Raw genomic sequence first — 14,855 nt, forward strand, 5'->3', positions numbered from 1 at the left:
CTTGGGTTGGGAACCAGAGGGTCGCCTGTTCGAGTCCCCGTCCGGACCAAAATATGGAGCGTGGAGTGGTGGCTGGAGAGTGCCAGTTCACCTCCTGGGCACTGCCAAGGTGCGCTTGAGCAAGGCACCGAACCCCCCCCAACCGCTCGGGGCGCCTCACCAAGGGCAGCCCCCTCACTCTGACATCTCTCCACTTTGTGCATGTATAGGTCCTGTTTGTGCATGTGTGTGTCTTTCGGACCTGCGTGTAATTGACAAGCAAGAGTGAAAACATTGAATTTCCCCTCAGGGGGATTAATAAAGTAAATAAACTTGAACTTAAGTTATACTAGAGGCCGACACTGTTGTGTTTCATGGCATGCCCGTCACACCTTTTTTGATTCCCTGATGCCAGCATGTTGTCTAAAATTACACACTGGAGCAGAGTGATGCTGCTGTTGTTTGGTTCTGTGTAAAAATGCAAAGGCGGCATAAAGAAGGGACTTAGTGGCAGCTCTACAGCGCCTTCTCTATGTAAAAAGGGCTAATTTTTGCTGTACTGGCACCTCAACTTCGGAATAGTCTTCCAGTTCGTATTCAATCTGTGGACATTGTTTCTGCTTTTAAATCCTGCCTTAAATAAACAGTTCACCCCAAATCAAAAATACATATTATCCCTTTTGCCTGTAGTAAAATGTATCAGTCTAAATTGTTTTTGTTCAGGTGTAGAGATGCCTGCCTTCTCTCCAATATATACAAACTAGACTTGGAAAACACTGCTGCGTACCATCTGGCATGGTGACTTGCTGCTGGGCACCTCCTCCTCCAGCAATCGAGTCAGGCCAGAAGCGCTGCAGTGGTCGGTTTTGCGGGGTCTTCTTCTTGGCTTTTGGTGTCTCAGAGGAGCTGGCGTCCAACATTGGCTGCAGGATCCGCCTCCGTGCATTTATAAACCTGCAGACAAAAGACAACTCAGATCTCAAATTTGCTTTTGTAGTTTCTTGCAGGTGTTGAGGACCTCTACACCTCTAGTCCTGATCGGCTGAGATGAAATCATCTCCCCCTAGAACTGGACAGGATGTCTGAGCCCAGTCTGTTATCCATCAAAGTCAGCTTTATTTTTATTGTCAGTGAACAATAAGATGGGCAAACTACATAGAGTTGCATTTCCTTAAAGGTCCTAATGCAGCAAGTAAAAGCAGAAATTATTCATGGTTGACTTTTAAAGCCAGCAGGTAAACTTTCATCTCTTCAGGTGTGAGGGCAGACAATTAGTTGACTGACTCTTTAGTTTTCCACAGTGGCTAAAAAAGGAAATGACATGTGAGACATCCCCGGCCAGACATGACCTTGGATGGTGCATTTTAATGGTACTGGATTGTGTGTATCTGGACCAAACTCACCAGTTGTTGACCTGCAGAAGTGTCAAATTTGTCTGTGTGGCAATTTGTTTCTTTTCATCCTCTGTTGGATATGGGTGCTACAGAAGAGAAGGGAGGAAGAAATGCTTCAGTGTTTTTGTTGAAGATTGAAGAGTTACACTGGCAAAGGAAAGATGAACTCAGACTCACCCCAATGTGCTGGAAGAGCCACGAGCGCATGACATTGGTGGCGTGCTTGGGTAGAACGCCACGTTTGTTCTTGGTTGAGTTGTCGTCATGATTAAAGAGGTTCAAGTCCTGGTGAAACTGCAGCTGGAGCTGAACAGACACAGATACGTTAAGCCACCTGTCTGTTTGTTTATGTCACCAGGAACAACTGTTAAAATTCCAACCCTCCTTCACACGATTTGAATTTAGATTTCAGTTTTGATTTAGAATATACAAAAGTGTCACAGTCAAATGAGAGAAGTACAACCTGATTGTTTTGGACGCGTATTGTCCCAGGAGACAGAGCCTGTGTTACCACCTGGCCCTGAGGCGTGACGACTGTAACAGGCTGGAACACTGTGCCACCTGGACACACACACACACACACACACACACACTTTAATATAACCTGCTGAGCTGAAGAGTGCAGGCTGCTCTGATGAAGGTGTCCCACTGGTGCATGAAACTGAGCTGCAGTCAAAACAGTACAATACCTGAGGGAGGGGTTGTATGCCATGGTGACATACCTGCGACCACCTGGGTGGGGTTGACAGCTGTCACGGTAACGTTCCCTTGCTGCAGGGCTGATGCTGGCACCACAATTTGACCCTGGGGACTGATGGTCCCTGAGATAGAGCCGGAGGTCTGCGTAACAAAGAACACAACACAGAATCGGCCAAAGTCACAGGCATGTGTTCCATGTTGATGGCTCTTCATGGCTCTGATTTAAAACTTTCTAATACTGTGTAGAAAAAGAAATGAAATAAGCTTAAATCCATTAAAACTATGACAAAATATGTTCGTCAATTACATTTTTTTCAATGACAAAAACAAGATGTTGACAAGCAGAAAATAGATCTCTGATTGTAAAAAAATATGTTAGAATGTCTGTTTTGGTTTCGTTGATGAGATTATATGGGGTTAAAATGTTAGTGGTGGGCTGCTAGACACTTAAAATGAGAGGAGAGGATAATAGAATAATAAATGATTTTCTGAAACATATTAGAATAATGTTTTAAACTAAGAAGGCAAGAACAGCTGTGCATGGAATTAATTTCTAATGTTCTACAAGTGGTATGAGACTGGAGCGCCAAAAAGATGGGAAACACCAGTAAATAGTCAGCAACAGGATGTTTCGCTAGCCTGCAAAACATTCACGTGTCTGATGTCAGCTGAGTTGTGAACCGTAACTCCGCAGTAAATAGCCAGTCTGTGTGACTGTGGATGGTGAAACTGCTCAGTGTATTTGTGGAGTTTGTTTGCTAGCTAGCTTACTTGTTAGCCACTGAACCGCAGCAGAGCGAGCAGCCACTGGACTTGGCAGGTAGGATGCTTGATTATCTGAGAGTGTAGCTGTGCTGTATGTAAACAAGTGTGTGCTCATAAATCATCATTTAAAGTTGTCAAAAACTTTGCTGGAGAAATGCAGATTTGTAAATGACGATATAACCTGCCACCCTGATTCTATTTTCCAATAACCTGTTTTAGCCTAACTGAATTTGTTGAAAGAGAAATAATTTTGACTAAAAGTTGACTAATATGTAATGACTTTTTGTTGACTAAAACTGGGCTAAAACTATGAAGGACAAAAATAACTAAAATGTGACTAAAACGTGGAAGCGTTTTTGTCTAAAGACTAAAACAAAGTCTAAAATAGCTGCCAAAATTAACACTGTGATGCATACAGTTCTTACCGGAGTCTTGGTGGGTGAAAAGCCCTGGACCTGGCTTTGTACGGGGGAATACGGGCTCCCTGGCTCTCCACTCAGCAGAGTTTCACTGTTCATCTTAGTCTTGAGGCAGGCGATGTAGCGGCTGCAGAAGTCCTTACACAGGTCACTCACCTTCTCCAGCTCCAGCAGGTGGATCCGCAGCACTTGGATGGCTTTCACCATCTAGAGGCCAGAAGTATTAAAAAAAAGAAAAAAAAAGAAAAGGTTTGTAGCAATCTACAAATGGGAATCCATCTTTCTTTCTCAAGCTGAATGTTTGACCAGAAGTGTATATATATANTCGGCAGCACTGTTCTTTTCAAGCTAAAACTGCACAATTGAGGACACAGTCACACATAAGCAAATGGTTCAACGTGGCAACAATCAGTGTCTCCTGAACACAAACTTCTTTGCTATTGGTTGAGGCTGAAATACGCCAGTTAAAGATCACTAACGTTAAACTCCGCAGATGCGGAGTTCAGCATCGTGATATGCCACACCTGTGAGGTGGATGGATTATCTTGGAAAAGGAGAAGTGCTCACTAACATTAATCTGCAACCAAAATTTGAGAAAAAAATTAGTCTTAAATGTGCATAACAAAAGTCTTACATCATTGACTTAAACCTGTGTAAAGTTGAAGAAAAAATCAAGAGTGTAGTTCACTACTGAAATAGTTGAAATATTTGGGTGAATTATGGGCCAGAGCAGTGTGTAACAGTAGAAAAAATCATCCTATACCAAAATGCTTGAAGGAATAAAAAACAAACAATAGAAAAGCAACAACCATCAATCTGAGAATTACTACCCCTGACAAGCAGAGGTATCTCACCAAATTGTCAAGTTCAGGGTCCTCGCTGAAAAAAGGTTTGCCCTCCTTCTCCTGATTGCGGACAAAGTTCTCAATGTCCACATCAAAGCTCGCCGAGGTGATGCAATCAGAGCTCAGCGTGGACTGTTCACACTTCTCAAACAGCAGGGCCAAGAGAGGGAACAGGGGATGCCTATGAGAAGTGTGGACAGAAAAAGTTGCTAAACTGTACACTAATTTCAAAGATCATATTATAATTTCTGCCCAGTAATAGAACGTGGTTTGCAAAAAGGAAAAAAAAAAAAAAAAAGAAGCATTAAGGGTTCTGACATATACCCAAGCATGTAAAAGTGAAGTGAAGGTAACCTGCTATATACCTGATCATAGTTTTTTTTATCTAATGTATATCTATTATGATCAAAGACAACAGCAATATGACTCTCCAGTCTTAAATGCAATGCCCTGATAGATTACTATTACTGAATAATACTCACATTTTGTGAGACCATGTGACTTGTTTGTAGGCCTTGTTTAGACTGTTAATGGGTAGTGTAAAAAAACAAAACAAAAACAAAAACAACAACAACAACAACAAAAAAAGCACCAGAAAACAAAAATACACAGCGTTTCACATTTTAAAAGCCAGAGATCAATATTAAAGTCACATGAACAAATTGGAGGACTTCGCTTCCTAGTGATAGGATAGTTTCTGGCCAATCTGAAAGAAAGGAAGTCCAGAAAGGAAAGAGGAGGACAAATATTTCAGAATTGAAGGGTGTTGTTGTCCTCTCTCATTAACAAACACATGCAGAATTAGCTCTACCGATATATGGAGGCCTTGTCCGCGTCCATGGGTGTCTGTGGCTCTGTGGGTGCTGGGCTAGATGCCTCTACCAGTGTCCCCTCAATAAACTTATGCTCAGACTCGATGTCTACCTTTACCACACCTTGCATCTGCAGAAAAAATGAGAAAAACAGATAAGTGATAAAAAAGAAAGCAACACAGTGACAAAAACACAGAGACATAAGCTGACAGAAGAGGTGAGGTGAAAGGCAGAGAATGAGAGACAAAGACATCATAAGAAGATCAAGAGCAGCCGGAGGGCAAAGCTTAACACAGAGCCTTGTTTCAATATAAACCCTTTGGAAAGTCATGAGTACATGGTATGAAAACCACTTTCATAACTATGCATTTTCATACAAGACTGAATTTATTCTTTTAAATGAGTATGGCAAGACTTCTTAACTGTGATAAAACACAAGGCAGAAAAAACTACTGATTGGCAGTGGCTTGAACAGACTAACAACTCATGACACAATCGCCAGCACTCCTTGATTACACTCACCTGATTGAGACAGTTTATTCTTGCTGCACTCTAATACTTTTGACCTGAAAATAGCATTTACGCATCTACTGTAGACAGATGCAATAACATATGTGTCTGTATTCTTTCAAGCCCTCAGGTCCCTTGGCATTGCTTCAGAAGCACACTTTCGCTAGACTACATCCTCACAGTGTTAGGTTCCAAATGCAATGCAGAATCAACACTACTTATCTGGTGATCTTATTGCAACTGAGAATATAATTCAGAACCTGCATGTACACACACGTCACTTAATGTAAATAAAATTACACATTAAAATGTTACTGTAGCCTAAACAACGCTCCAGTTCATTGACTGGAAGCCAAGTCTAACACATTTTCACACCGTGCCTGCCCACCCTTCCCAGTAGTATAAATCCCATCCCCAACCATGTGACTGAGACCAACAATGAATGAGATTGAGTGCAAAGTAGCTAAAAATAATCACTTGCTTGGGGTGGAAAATTTCTCATTAGTCATAGATCATTCTCAGCTCTCGACACCCCCAAATTGATGTTTTGTAAGCAATTTACATAGCTCAGACACAGAAATACTGGCCAGAAAAAGAGCTTTATACTGCATCAGTGTCTCTCCTACAGTGATTTATTTGTGGTGGCCTGCCACAGACAGACAGACACACTGCCAACAGATTACCAAAACAGATGTAATAGCATTAACATCGCCTATGTTCTAGTGTTACATGCGTAAATTGTTTCCCTTTGTTTGGCAATCCAGGCTGACATTTCACCCTAAAAATAACTGGAGGATCCATGGACAAAGAACGCAGAATACTGACAGTTGTAGCCTGAGACATGTCGATGTTGTTATTACAAAGACTATACGTTTTCACTGTTGTGACTGACTAACTTTGGCAAACAAGCAAAAACGTGCAGTTCAGCCAGTTGGAGCAAGTTGTGTTGGCCTTGAGGTCCAAAGCAAATTTCCTCTCACCCACCTGCTGCTCTCCCTTTGGATACTTGTCTATGGAAACCGACTGGGCTGCCATCACGTTCACTGCAGATGCTGCAAACACTGGGGCATTATAAATAGCACGGACAGGCGGCCAACCTACACAATACACATAGTCTCAGTTAGACTACCTGGAAGAGATGCCTGAAGTGTTGGCACACAAGTTTTGTATCATGTAATCGTCATGATATCAGAATTAAAGATTGTCATTAGCTTTGTAAACTGGGCTCATTTGATTAAGGGAGAATGAACAATCTTATTTACAAATAACTGATGTTGGTTAAGCCTTATACACCAACACTTATGATCAAATGTTTCCTCAGATATAACACAAAATGACAAGTTAAGCGTTTGAAGGACAAAAGCAGAAGTAATGATCCATAAAAATATGATGTAAAAGTCGAATTTGGAATGTTTGGTGCTGATATAACGTTACAAACACGTCTGGGCAAAACAAGGGGATGAAGAGTCACCGTCAGGAAAAGTAACAGAGTACGCAAACGTTGTATGGAGGGTCTGCATTTACCAATTTATTTCGATATATCTCGTAGACATTCGTGGAAGTTTATGTTTAAAACACTCTCAGAAAACAAAAGGCGATTTATACACCGACGCCGAGCTGCGTTGTTAAAATAATAGTGAGCTTATCGTTACCCTGCAACTACTTTAACACACCCACCACGATTAACTTAGCTTTTAGCCTTGTGTTAGCTGCCCACCTTTTGTGGTGGCAATGGGGGAGAGAAAATTTTAAGAAAGCTTTTGGGCAAACATTAGCCAGATATCCTCTAACTACAATAACGTTATAGTGTGTTTTGCAGACAAAGCAGCTCGGCGCCGATTAAGCCTTGTTTTTCCACAATGTTTAGCTAGCCTGTAACGTTGACGCCACATTGGCGTTAGCTCGCGGACTCTAAGGTTAACCCAAAAGAGCAAACGTCCGGTCGAGTTACAGCTAACGTTAGTATGGTAGCTAACTGTTAACTTGAAAGTGTTTCTCATGCTGATACGGTGAGGCCAAATGTGACGCGCCATATTTAGCAAGGGCTATCGCTGCCAAAAAAACAAGCTAACTTAGCTAGCCAGGTACAAGAAAATACCCCGCTGCGGATTGATACGAAGCGAGTCGTTTGCCCTTATGACAAAACAGCTTCGAGAGCTTTGGCATTTTTGAATTAACATTTTAAATGAATATGCATTTCTTGTCAGCTGTATACATTAATTCGGCTGCAATGATATCAAGAAGCATTGGCTGCACACCAGGCTAACCCAGTTGATCCTCAAATCCTTCCTACATCAATCAATCAAGCGGGGACAGCTGCCCTCTCCCTCCCCTCCCTTCAGCGCTAACGTTACAACTGTCGGGCCTCGTTTCTAGCTCTCGCCCTTTGCTTTTCCACAATCCTCCTCTGCCCCCAAAACGCCGACATATTTTTTACCCCCCCTCCCCTGTATACAGATTTTTTTAGTCTTCCCGGAGCTCTGCCGTTTCTCCTTCCCTTCCAAAAACACTCTCCGCTGCCCTGACTAGGTCCGCGCTCCTCGCCCCGGGGCATTTTTGCGTGCGGCCCAGATTGTTTGATTGATAGGGAACGGAAAAAGAGGGATTTTGAGTGACAGCTTACCTGAGTGCCAATCTTCGTCACACTGACAAGCGGCTGCAGCAATCGGGACCCGCAGTTGTCGCGTTGCGTCATCGCGTAAGGGCACGCAGGGGCGCTCGATTTATGAATATTTATGAGATGGGCGGAGACATGACGTCTGGCTGCCTGTCCCTCTGTGCCCTCCTGATTTTTTTGTTTTCTATTCAGTGCCCCCATTTACACAACACATTTTCTACGTATATCTCCAGCTTTGCACTCCTTTATTGTCTCATATTCTCTCATCATATACACACACTAATACACAAACATAACGACAGATGCTTACACGCATATAGCTAGGATAATTAGGACATTATGTGCAGGCAGGCAGGCTAAGGGAGTGGAAATTGTGATAATTAAAATTAAAAACACAGATAAACCACATGCACACTCAGCTCTGTTCCAATGACCCCCTGAGGCAGAAAAGCAGCGTACAAAAAGTGTTTGATCTTTGCCTACCCCTTTATATGCCTATTCCTTTATATAAGACAAAATAGAATCACACCAGGAAAAAACAGACTTCATTTCTCATTTGTGTACTTTAATAATATAACAGTTTAACACCAGAATTTCATGCAGAGCTGACAGGTTAAGGGGATGATCATCATAAGGAGGGAGAACACCATCACCATCATCTTGACGCAACATAAAGGTTTGCAACCAGGCCAGCTCCTTTAGTGTCTGAGGGAGGAGGGCTGCGGGAGACGAAACTTGGCCATCTCTACATCCAGGTCTGCAAATGTGTAGGGGGTGTAGCTGTGGTGCTGGTAGTTTTTATAAGTGCTGTTGTCAAAAGGCTCATCAGGCTCAGGAGGTGCTGCTACTGCAGCCTCTGCAGAAGGAGGGCAAGAAAACAAAAAGGCATGTAAGAAAGCCAAGTCTGGTAGAAAGGCAAGTATACAAATATTCCTGCTGTTAATGCATTAAAACATAAATAGCACAAGGTTAGCCAAATGTAATACTGGGTCTAATTCCGTAACTTTTGTCACTGTCACTCATTTTTCAGTAACAAAAGCTGTAATTAAAACTTGATCTAGACATTTCTGAGAAGCTGTAAAACTAGAACAAAAACGTGGCTTTGTAAATATTTGAAAAGATTTTTGAAGGAACAGGACATTTACATATTCTCACATGCTGACAAAGGCGGTTTATGGTGCGGCATTTCCTATGGTGGTAGGCCACATTACCCCCTACAGTGTGGAGACACACTGGTGTGAAAAGCCTCAAGGATCATGTTTGTGAAGGAAAAAAATAAACATCAGTGTGCTTAGCAGAGCTAGAGAAATAGTGATATTGGCAGAGACATGCATGAAATGAATTTTATAAAGGGCAACAAGTCAAAATCATAGTGTGTTGGCTTTGATTCTTTTGATTAAACAGTCGTGCATAATGTTCTTTCATTTACTTTTATAACTTAATCTGTCTTAAAAAACCCTTAGCATGCTGCCACAGTACGGTTATAACATGTTGACATCCACACTCACAAAGAAATACATTTAAGACACATTTCCATTTTCATTAATTGACACCAGGCTTATCCAAACGGCTTTTGGGTGAAAAACAGGTTTGCAGTTTAAAGAAAGACAGTAATGAACAACTGGTGAAATTAATGACCAAGGTGAGGGTGTTGTTCCAGGAAGCATAATTACACGGTTGGTCAGAGAAATGTTGGGCCAAAAAGTGTAACAAAGAGCTGTAGCTCCATGCACATTCCACTGGTAATCATTGGTTGGTAGCTGCTAATCAGCTGGACAGTACTCATTTCATGACAATGATCTAATGATTTTTCAGACATCTTGGTAACTCTGTAATCCTGCTTCCAGAAATACTTTCGCTGACTCCAACCACTCCCAGCTTCTACTCATCCAGCTGCTGTCAGGGACACGTCTTCACTGTAAGACAATACCACCATGTGCACTCTAACATTACAATTAGCAATACCATTACCTGGCACAAAGCATCCGAACAATGGCACCTGTAACTTTAACATTAACTTAGAAAACCTGTAAACCATATTTCATACAAACAGAGACATTATAAATGACAAGAACTGAGCCAAAGTGAGCAATATATCAAAAAGAGTTCAATATGTGAGGAATATTTTGGGAGTGAAGATGGATTTGGCAACTTTGTGGAGGATTTTTAAAGTAAAGATAGGTGGTGGATTCCTGAGACGCCAAGAGAGGGTAAGAAAACAGAAACATGAGCAGATTATTGTCTATGTATGCAACAAGCAACATCACCTTGATCGCACATTGACAGCCACAGCAGAGTTGAGTGGGTGGGTCAAAGACAGACAAGTCTGAACATTAATAAGCAGAATACAAGCAAAAGAAATCTTCAAGAAATAGCAAAATGCAGAAAATGCCAAGAAAAAGAGATGTAATGAAAAGCCCTGCAAGCATGGTTAAAGTAATCCACCTCATGCAAAGCAACCACAGTGAAAACTCAGATGATGTGAGGTTAGATGTCACAGTGATGGAACAGAAGCAAAACAAGAGGCTATTTAGAAGAATCCAGAGATGATATTATAAAAGCTGTGAAAGCAACAGCAACCATTGTATGTGAGGGAGCTGAAACCTGGTAAAACATGCTAACAGTAAACAAAATGTGTTATGAAGGATAGAAAAGTACGGTCGTCTGTAGGGGTTCAAAAATCCACAAACAGGAAAAGTAGAGGTAGAGATTTGGGGAATAGGGTGGTGTAGTGTGTACCCTCAGATGGTTCAACTGGGGCCTCCACCTGCAGCTCCTCTCCTGCAGCTCCAGCTACGACTTGAACAGGGTCCACCAGCTCCTCTGTGCTCTCCACAGGGACAGAAACTTCAGCTGCTGCTTCAGTGGGGGCAGCTTCAGCTACTACAGGCTCTGCAGCAGCTTCAGCAACGACTGGAGCAGGGTCAACCAGCTCCTCAGTGCTCTCCACAGGGGCAGATATTCCAGCTGCAGCCTCAGCCTTTACAGGTTCTGCAGCAGCTTCAGCAGGAGCAGCTTCTGCTTCTACAGGGGCAGCTTCAGCTTCTGCAGGGCCTACAGCAGCTTCAGCAGAGGTAGCTTCAGTGTCTACAGGCTCTGGGGTAGCTTCCACAGGGACAGCTTCAGCAGCTTTTGCAGGGGCTTCAGCGGGGGCAGGCTCTATGATTTCTACAGGAGTGTCAGTCTGGGCTTTTTCTGGAGTTGCAGCCTCAGTCACAACTTCAGCTGGGGTTTCTACTTGGGCATCAGGGATGGCAGGAGATGCAACATCTTCTATTATTTCTGGAAGGGGTTCCAGTGCAGCTTCAGTTGAAACTTCTGGCCAAGCCACACGGTCTTCTGTGGCAGTGCAAATCTCAGGTGCAGGGTCTACTAACTCCTCAGAGCTAACAATGGGTGCTTCGACAATGGCCTCTGTGGCCGCTGCTGCTGCTGGAGTGGCCAGCAGTACAGCCTTAGCAGCAGAGGCAGGAATAGCTTCAGATTCTGGTGGAACTTCCTTCTTAGCTTCATTAGTATCTTCCTTCACTTCTGATGTGACCGCCTGGTCTTCTGCTTCTTCTTTCACAGAGGATTTTGACACCTCTGGTGAGGTCTTGGGCTCATCCTCATCCTCAGAGTCAGAGTCTGAGTCACTGGATGTCGAAGAGGATGATCCGTCAGCTGCTTGATCACCAGGCTCAGACGAGGCTGCAGCGGGTGGGACTGCATTGTCTGTTGCAGAGGCTGAAACTGGAGTGTCGTCTGGTGCTGAGATTTTATTGCATGCATCAGCCAGGGGCTCAGCAGCTGGGAGAGCTGTGTCAACTACAGGTGGAGCTGTGGCAATGATAACCTGAGCAACATCTGGGTCAGCAGCTGGAGCCTCTGCTGCTTCTGGCTCAACTACAGTTGGTTCACTGGCAGCAGTGACAGGCGCTGCAGCTGTTGCAGCTACAACTGAGTGTGCAGTGGCAGTGGGGCTGGCCAGTGGTTCGGTTAAACCTAGAGCCTGTGTTGGGAAAACTCTAGACTCCGAAAGTCTAACTGGGAAGGCAACTGCTGTCTTGTAGGCTAGCAAGGTTGCTCTCTCATCTGAAGCCTCTGCTGCTGATGAAAATGGTAAATGGGACAACAGTGGTTAAATAATACCAAACATCTACAGTAAAGTGGCATGACTTCCAAAGGGAAACAAAGTTCCCTAAAACTTTATCTTGCACACATTTATGCTTCCTTGAATTTCCAATAAGAAAAATAAAATTACCACAACACAATATTCATTATCAAAAAAACAAAAAAACATTAACTCACAGTTAACCTTAATACTGTGCAACGTTCATATTAGGGCTGAACGATTTATCGTTTTCTGATCGAAATTGCGATTTCAGACAACGCGATTGTGTGATCGTGAAAGCTGCGGTTTTTTGCAGCGCTCCTGACTGACCCAGGATCTGCTGTGTCAACTTTTTTACACATAGGCTACCGTCGAGCTCACCAATCAGAAGCAGCATGCTACTCGTGGACAGATCACGCTAACCAATCAGTATCAGCCTGCTCCTCGTGCAAGCCACGCTCACCAATCAGAAGCGGCCATTGTCCAGGACAGGCGACGCCGCAACGGCGCACACACTCTCAGTAAACAAACAACTCGGGGACACGTTTTGAAATGGCTTCAGCGGAGCCAGAAGCGGAGTTAGGGAATTTAATCCCCAAGAAAAGCAGCACGTCGGTCATTTGGCAGTATTTCGGGTTTGAGGCCGCAGACATCCACCAGAAACAGGTACTGTGCAAAACCTGTCGAGCAAAAGTTGCAACATCCAGCGGAAACACAACCAACTTATACCGGCACTTGAAAAATCACCACAAGCATTTGCATGACGAGTGTATGACAAAAAAGTCCGGTGAAAAGTCTAGTGAGAGTGATGCTCAAGGCCATAGTAGTAAACAGACTACAATTACAGTATCGTTTGCCAGTGTAACTCCGTATGACAAGAGCAGCCGAAGACACCGGGAGATAACGACTGCGATAACGCACTACGTTGCCAAAGACATGGTGTCTGTTAACACGGTCACCAAAGATGGATTTCAAAACCTCCTCCGCACGCTCGACAGAAGATATAAGATTCCCTCCCGCACCTACTTTAACCAGGTTGCCATCCCGCAGCTGTATGCGGAGTGTAAGGAAAAAGTTTTAACAGAGCTGAAAAATGTGGAGTATTACGCCACAACTACTGATATGTGGTCAAGCAGAACGACCGAACCGTATCTTAGTTTGACTGTACATTTCATAAATGACGACTTCGAGTTGAAAAGTCGCTGCCTGCAGACGGCGTACTTTCCCACTGATCACACCGGAGAAAATATTTAGTTGGGTCATCTATAGCAGTTCCTTGACCGTGGAGAGCGAAGGTTCGTTTCTCACTGGATTTGTCATCTATAAAGGTTAAAGAAAAAAAATGTGGGGAAATTTTGTGAGAGCCCTATATCCAAAATGGCTGCCGTCAGCCAAGCTGGAAATTTAATGGTTTTGCCCACAGTGCTGCATAATACATGGTTTCTGGGACTATTTGGGTCAAGAAATTCATAAATGATGTAGATTTATTGATTTGACCTATTTTTGACCTTCAAATTCAAGATGGCCGCCAATTTTTGNAAGAAATTCCATTGACTCATTCACAAGTCAAAAATGTGTTTTATCTTAAAGAAACATGCAATATTTACATCTAAAGGCCCGAACATACTCGCCCGGACCAAAAGCAGACGTCCGCAAGCCCTGTGCGCGCAAAGCTCAGATTTTACGACCACACGGACTCCGCTCCGCACACCAGTGACTGCTCGGCATGTATTTTTCACATCGACGCGCAAGAATTGTGGGTAATGTAGTGTGTTTCACAGACATTTTTACAGGAAACTACAACGCGGAAGTGCGCTCGACTATGGAAGCCCGAGTGACTGCGGACATTCCTCGCGGAGTCCTCTCCGCTTATAGTACGCCCAAGTATGTTCAGGCCATAAGACAATAGAAATATAGTCAACCAAGTGCAATGATGTCCTCCAAGATAATATTTGCCACTTTGTTTGCAGTAAAAAAAAAAAAGATTCAACAGATTCAGATGGAGAGTCTTTTTGGTTAATTCAATAAATAAATCATAATAAATAAATAATTAAAAAATGTTAATAAAAACAACTTTAAGCTAAAGAATCTTCTCTGTCTCCCTGCTTTCATTAGTTCCACCCCAGACATCTGATGACCTATGTGTATGTTGTAATTTTACTGTCCATAATTGAACTCAGCGCAGAGCTTTCATTTAAGCCTAATAGTAAGGCTCTATGACGATTTTGAAAAATGGGCCCGAACGATGCATAGTGCATCCAAATTCACACCTGTTCTTCTCTATTGATTTTCTCCGTGACCGTGCGTCATAGTGAGAAGCCACGCATATCACGTGAAACAGAGGAACTGTAGCTGTCCGACAAGACCAAGCACTTGTCGGTAGTCCAATGTTTTCACAGCGGAAAAAGAATGATAAAGGTACACTAAAATTATGTATAACAAAGCTTTCATACAGCTTTGCACACACATTACTCTTGGATGGATTACTCGCAAATGCAGCATCGCACATAAATGCCACGCATATCACATGAAAGCGCAGGAGCAGAGCTTTCCAGTGATTCCACACACATCATTGTGCTGTCATCCCATCATGCTATAAATCCAGATTAACTGTCTATAAAACAAAAACCTGACGAATTTCTTTACAATCCATGATACAGATCTTGTTATCAGTCACTTCATATAGTGAGGAATATCGTATCTTACCACGTCTTAGGCTTGC

The 14,855-nt window shown here is 43.0% G+C and overlaps 2 protein-coding genes across 7 annotated transcripts in view; both read right to left on the minus strand.

Moving 5' to 3' along the window:
* The window catches only part of pknox1.1 (pbx/knotted 1 homeobox 1.1), a 17,535-nt gene extending 9,387 nt beyond the window's left edge, over positions 1–8,148 (minus strand). The window contains exons 1-10 of one of the 5 annotated variants that reach the window (XM_050048339.1): positions 8,047–8,125; positions 6,408–6,520; positions 4,913–5,043; positions 4,111–4,282; positions 3,263–3,463; positions 2,096–2,213; positions 1,837–1,934; positions 1,551–1,679; positions 1,383–1,459; positions 767–933 (exon numbers count right to left, since the gene is read on the minus strand). In XM_050048339.1, coding sequence (XP_049904296.1) covers positions 767–933; positions 1,383–1,459; positions 1,551–1,679; positions 1,837–1,934; positions 2,096–2,213; positions 3,263–3,463; positions 4,111–4,282; positions 4,913–5,043; positions 6,408–6,458 — 1,144 coding nt within the window. In that variant the 5' untranslated portion in view covers positions 6,459–6,520; positions 8,047–8,125. The other 4 variants (XM_050048336.1, XM_050048337.1, XM_050048335.1 and 1 more) reach the window with 4 other exon arrangements.
* Positions 8,149–8,588: 440 nt separating this feature from the next.
* Positions 8,589–14,855, minus strand: part of ndufv3 (NADH:ubiquinone oxidoreductase subunit V3) — a 16,971-nt gene continuing 10,704 nt past the window's right edge. The window contains exons 3-4 of one of the 2 annotated variants that reach the window (XM_050048326.1): positions 10,780–12,126; positions 8,589–8,896 (exon numbers count right to left, since the gene is read on the minus strand). In XM_050048326.1, coding sequence (XP_049904283.1) covers positions 8,739–8,896; positions 10,780–12,126 — 1,505 coding nt within the window. In that variant the 3' untranslated portion in view covers positions 8,589–8,738. Of the gene's footprint in view, positions 8,897–10,779; positions 12,130–14,855 lie in introns of both variants that reach the window. The other variant, XM_050048325.1, reaches the window with a different exon arrangement.

The sequence above is a fragment of the Epinephelus moara genome, chromosome 7 (genome assembly GCF_006386435.1).
Source record: "Epinephelus moara isolate mb chromosome 7, YSFRI_EMoa_1.0, whole genome shotgun sequence".
Lineage (NCBI taxonomy): Eukaryota > Metazoa > Chordata > Actinopteri > Perciformes > Serranidae > Epinephelus > Epinephelus moara.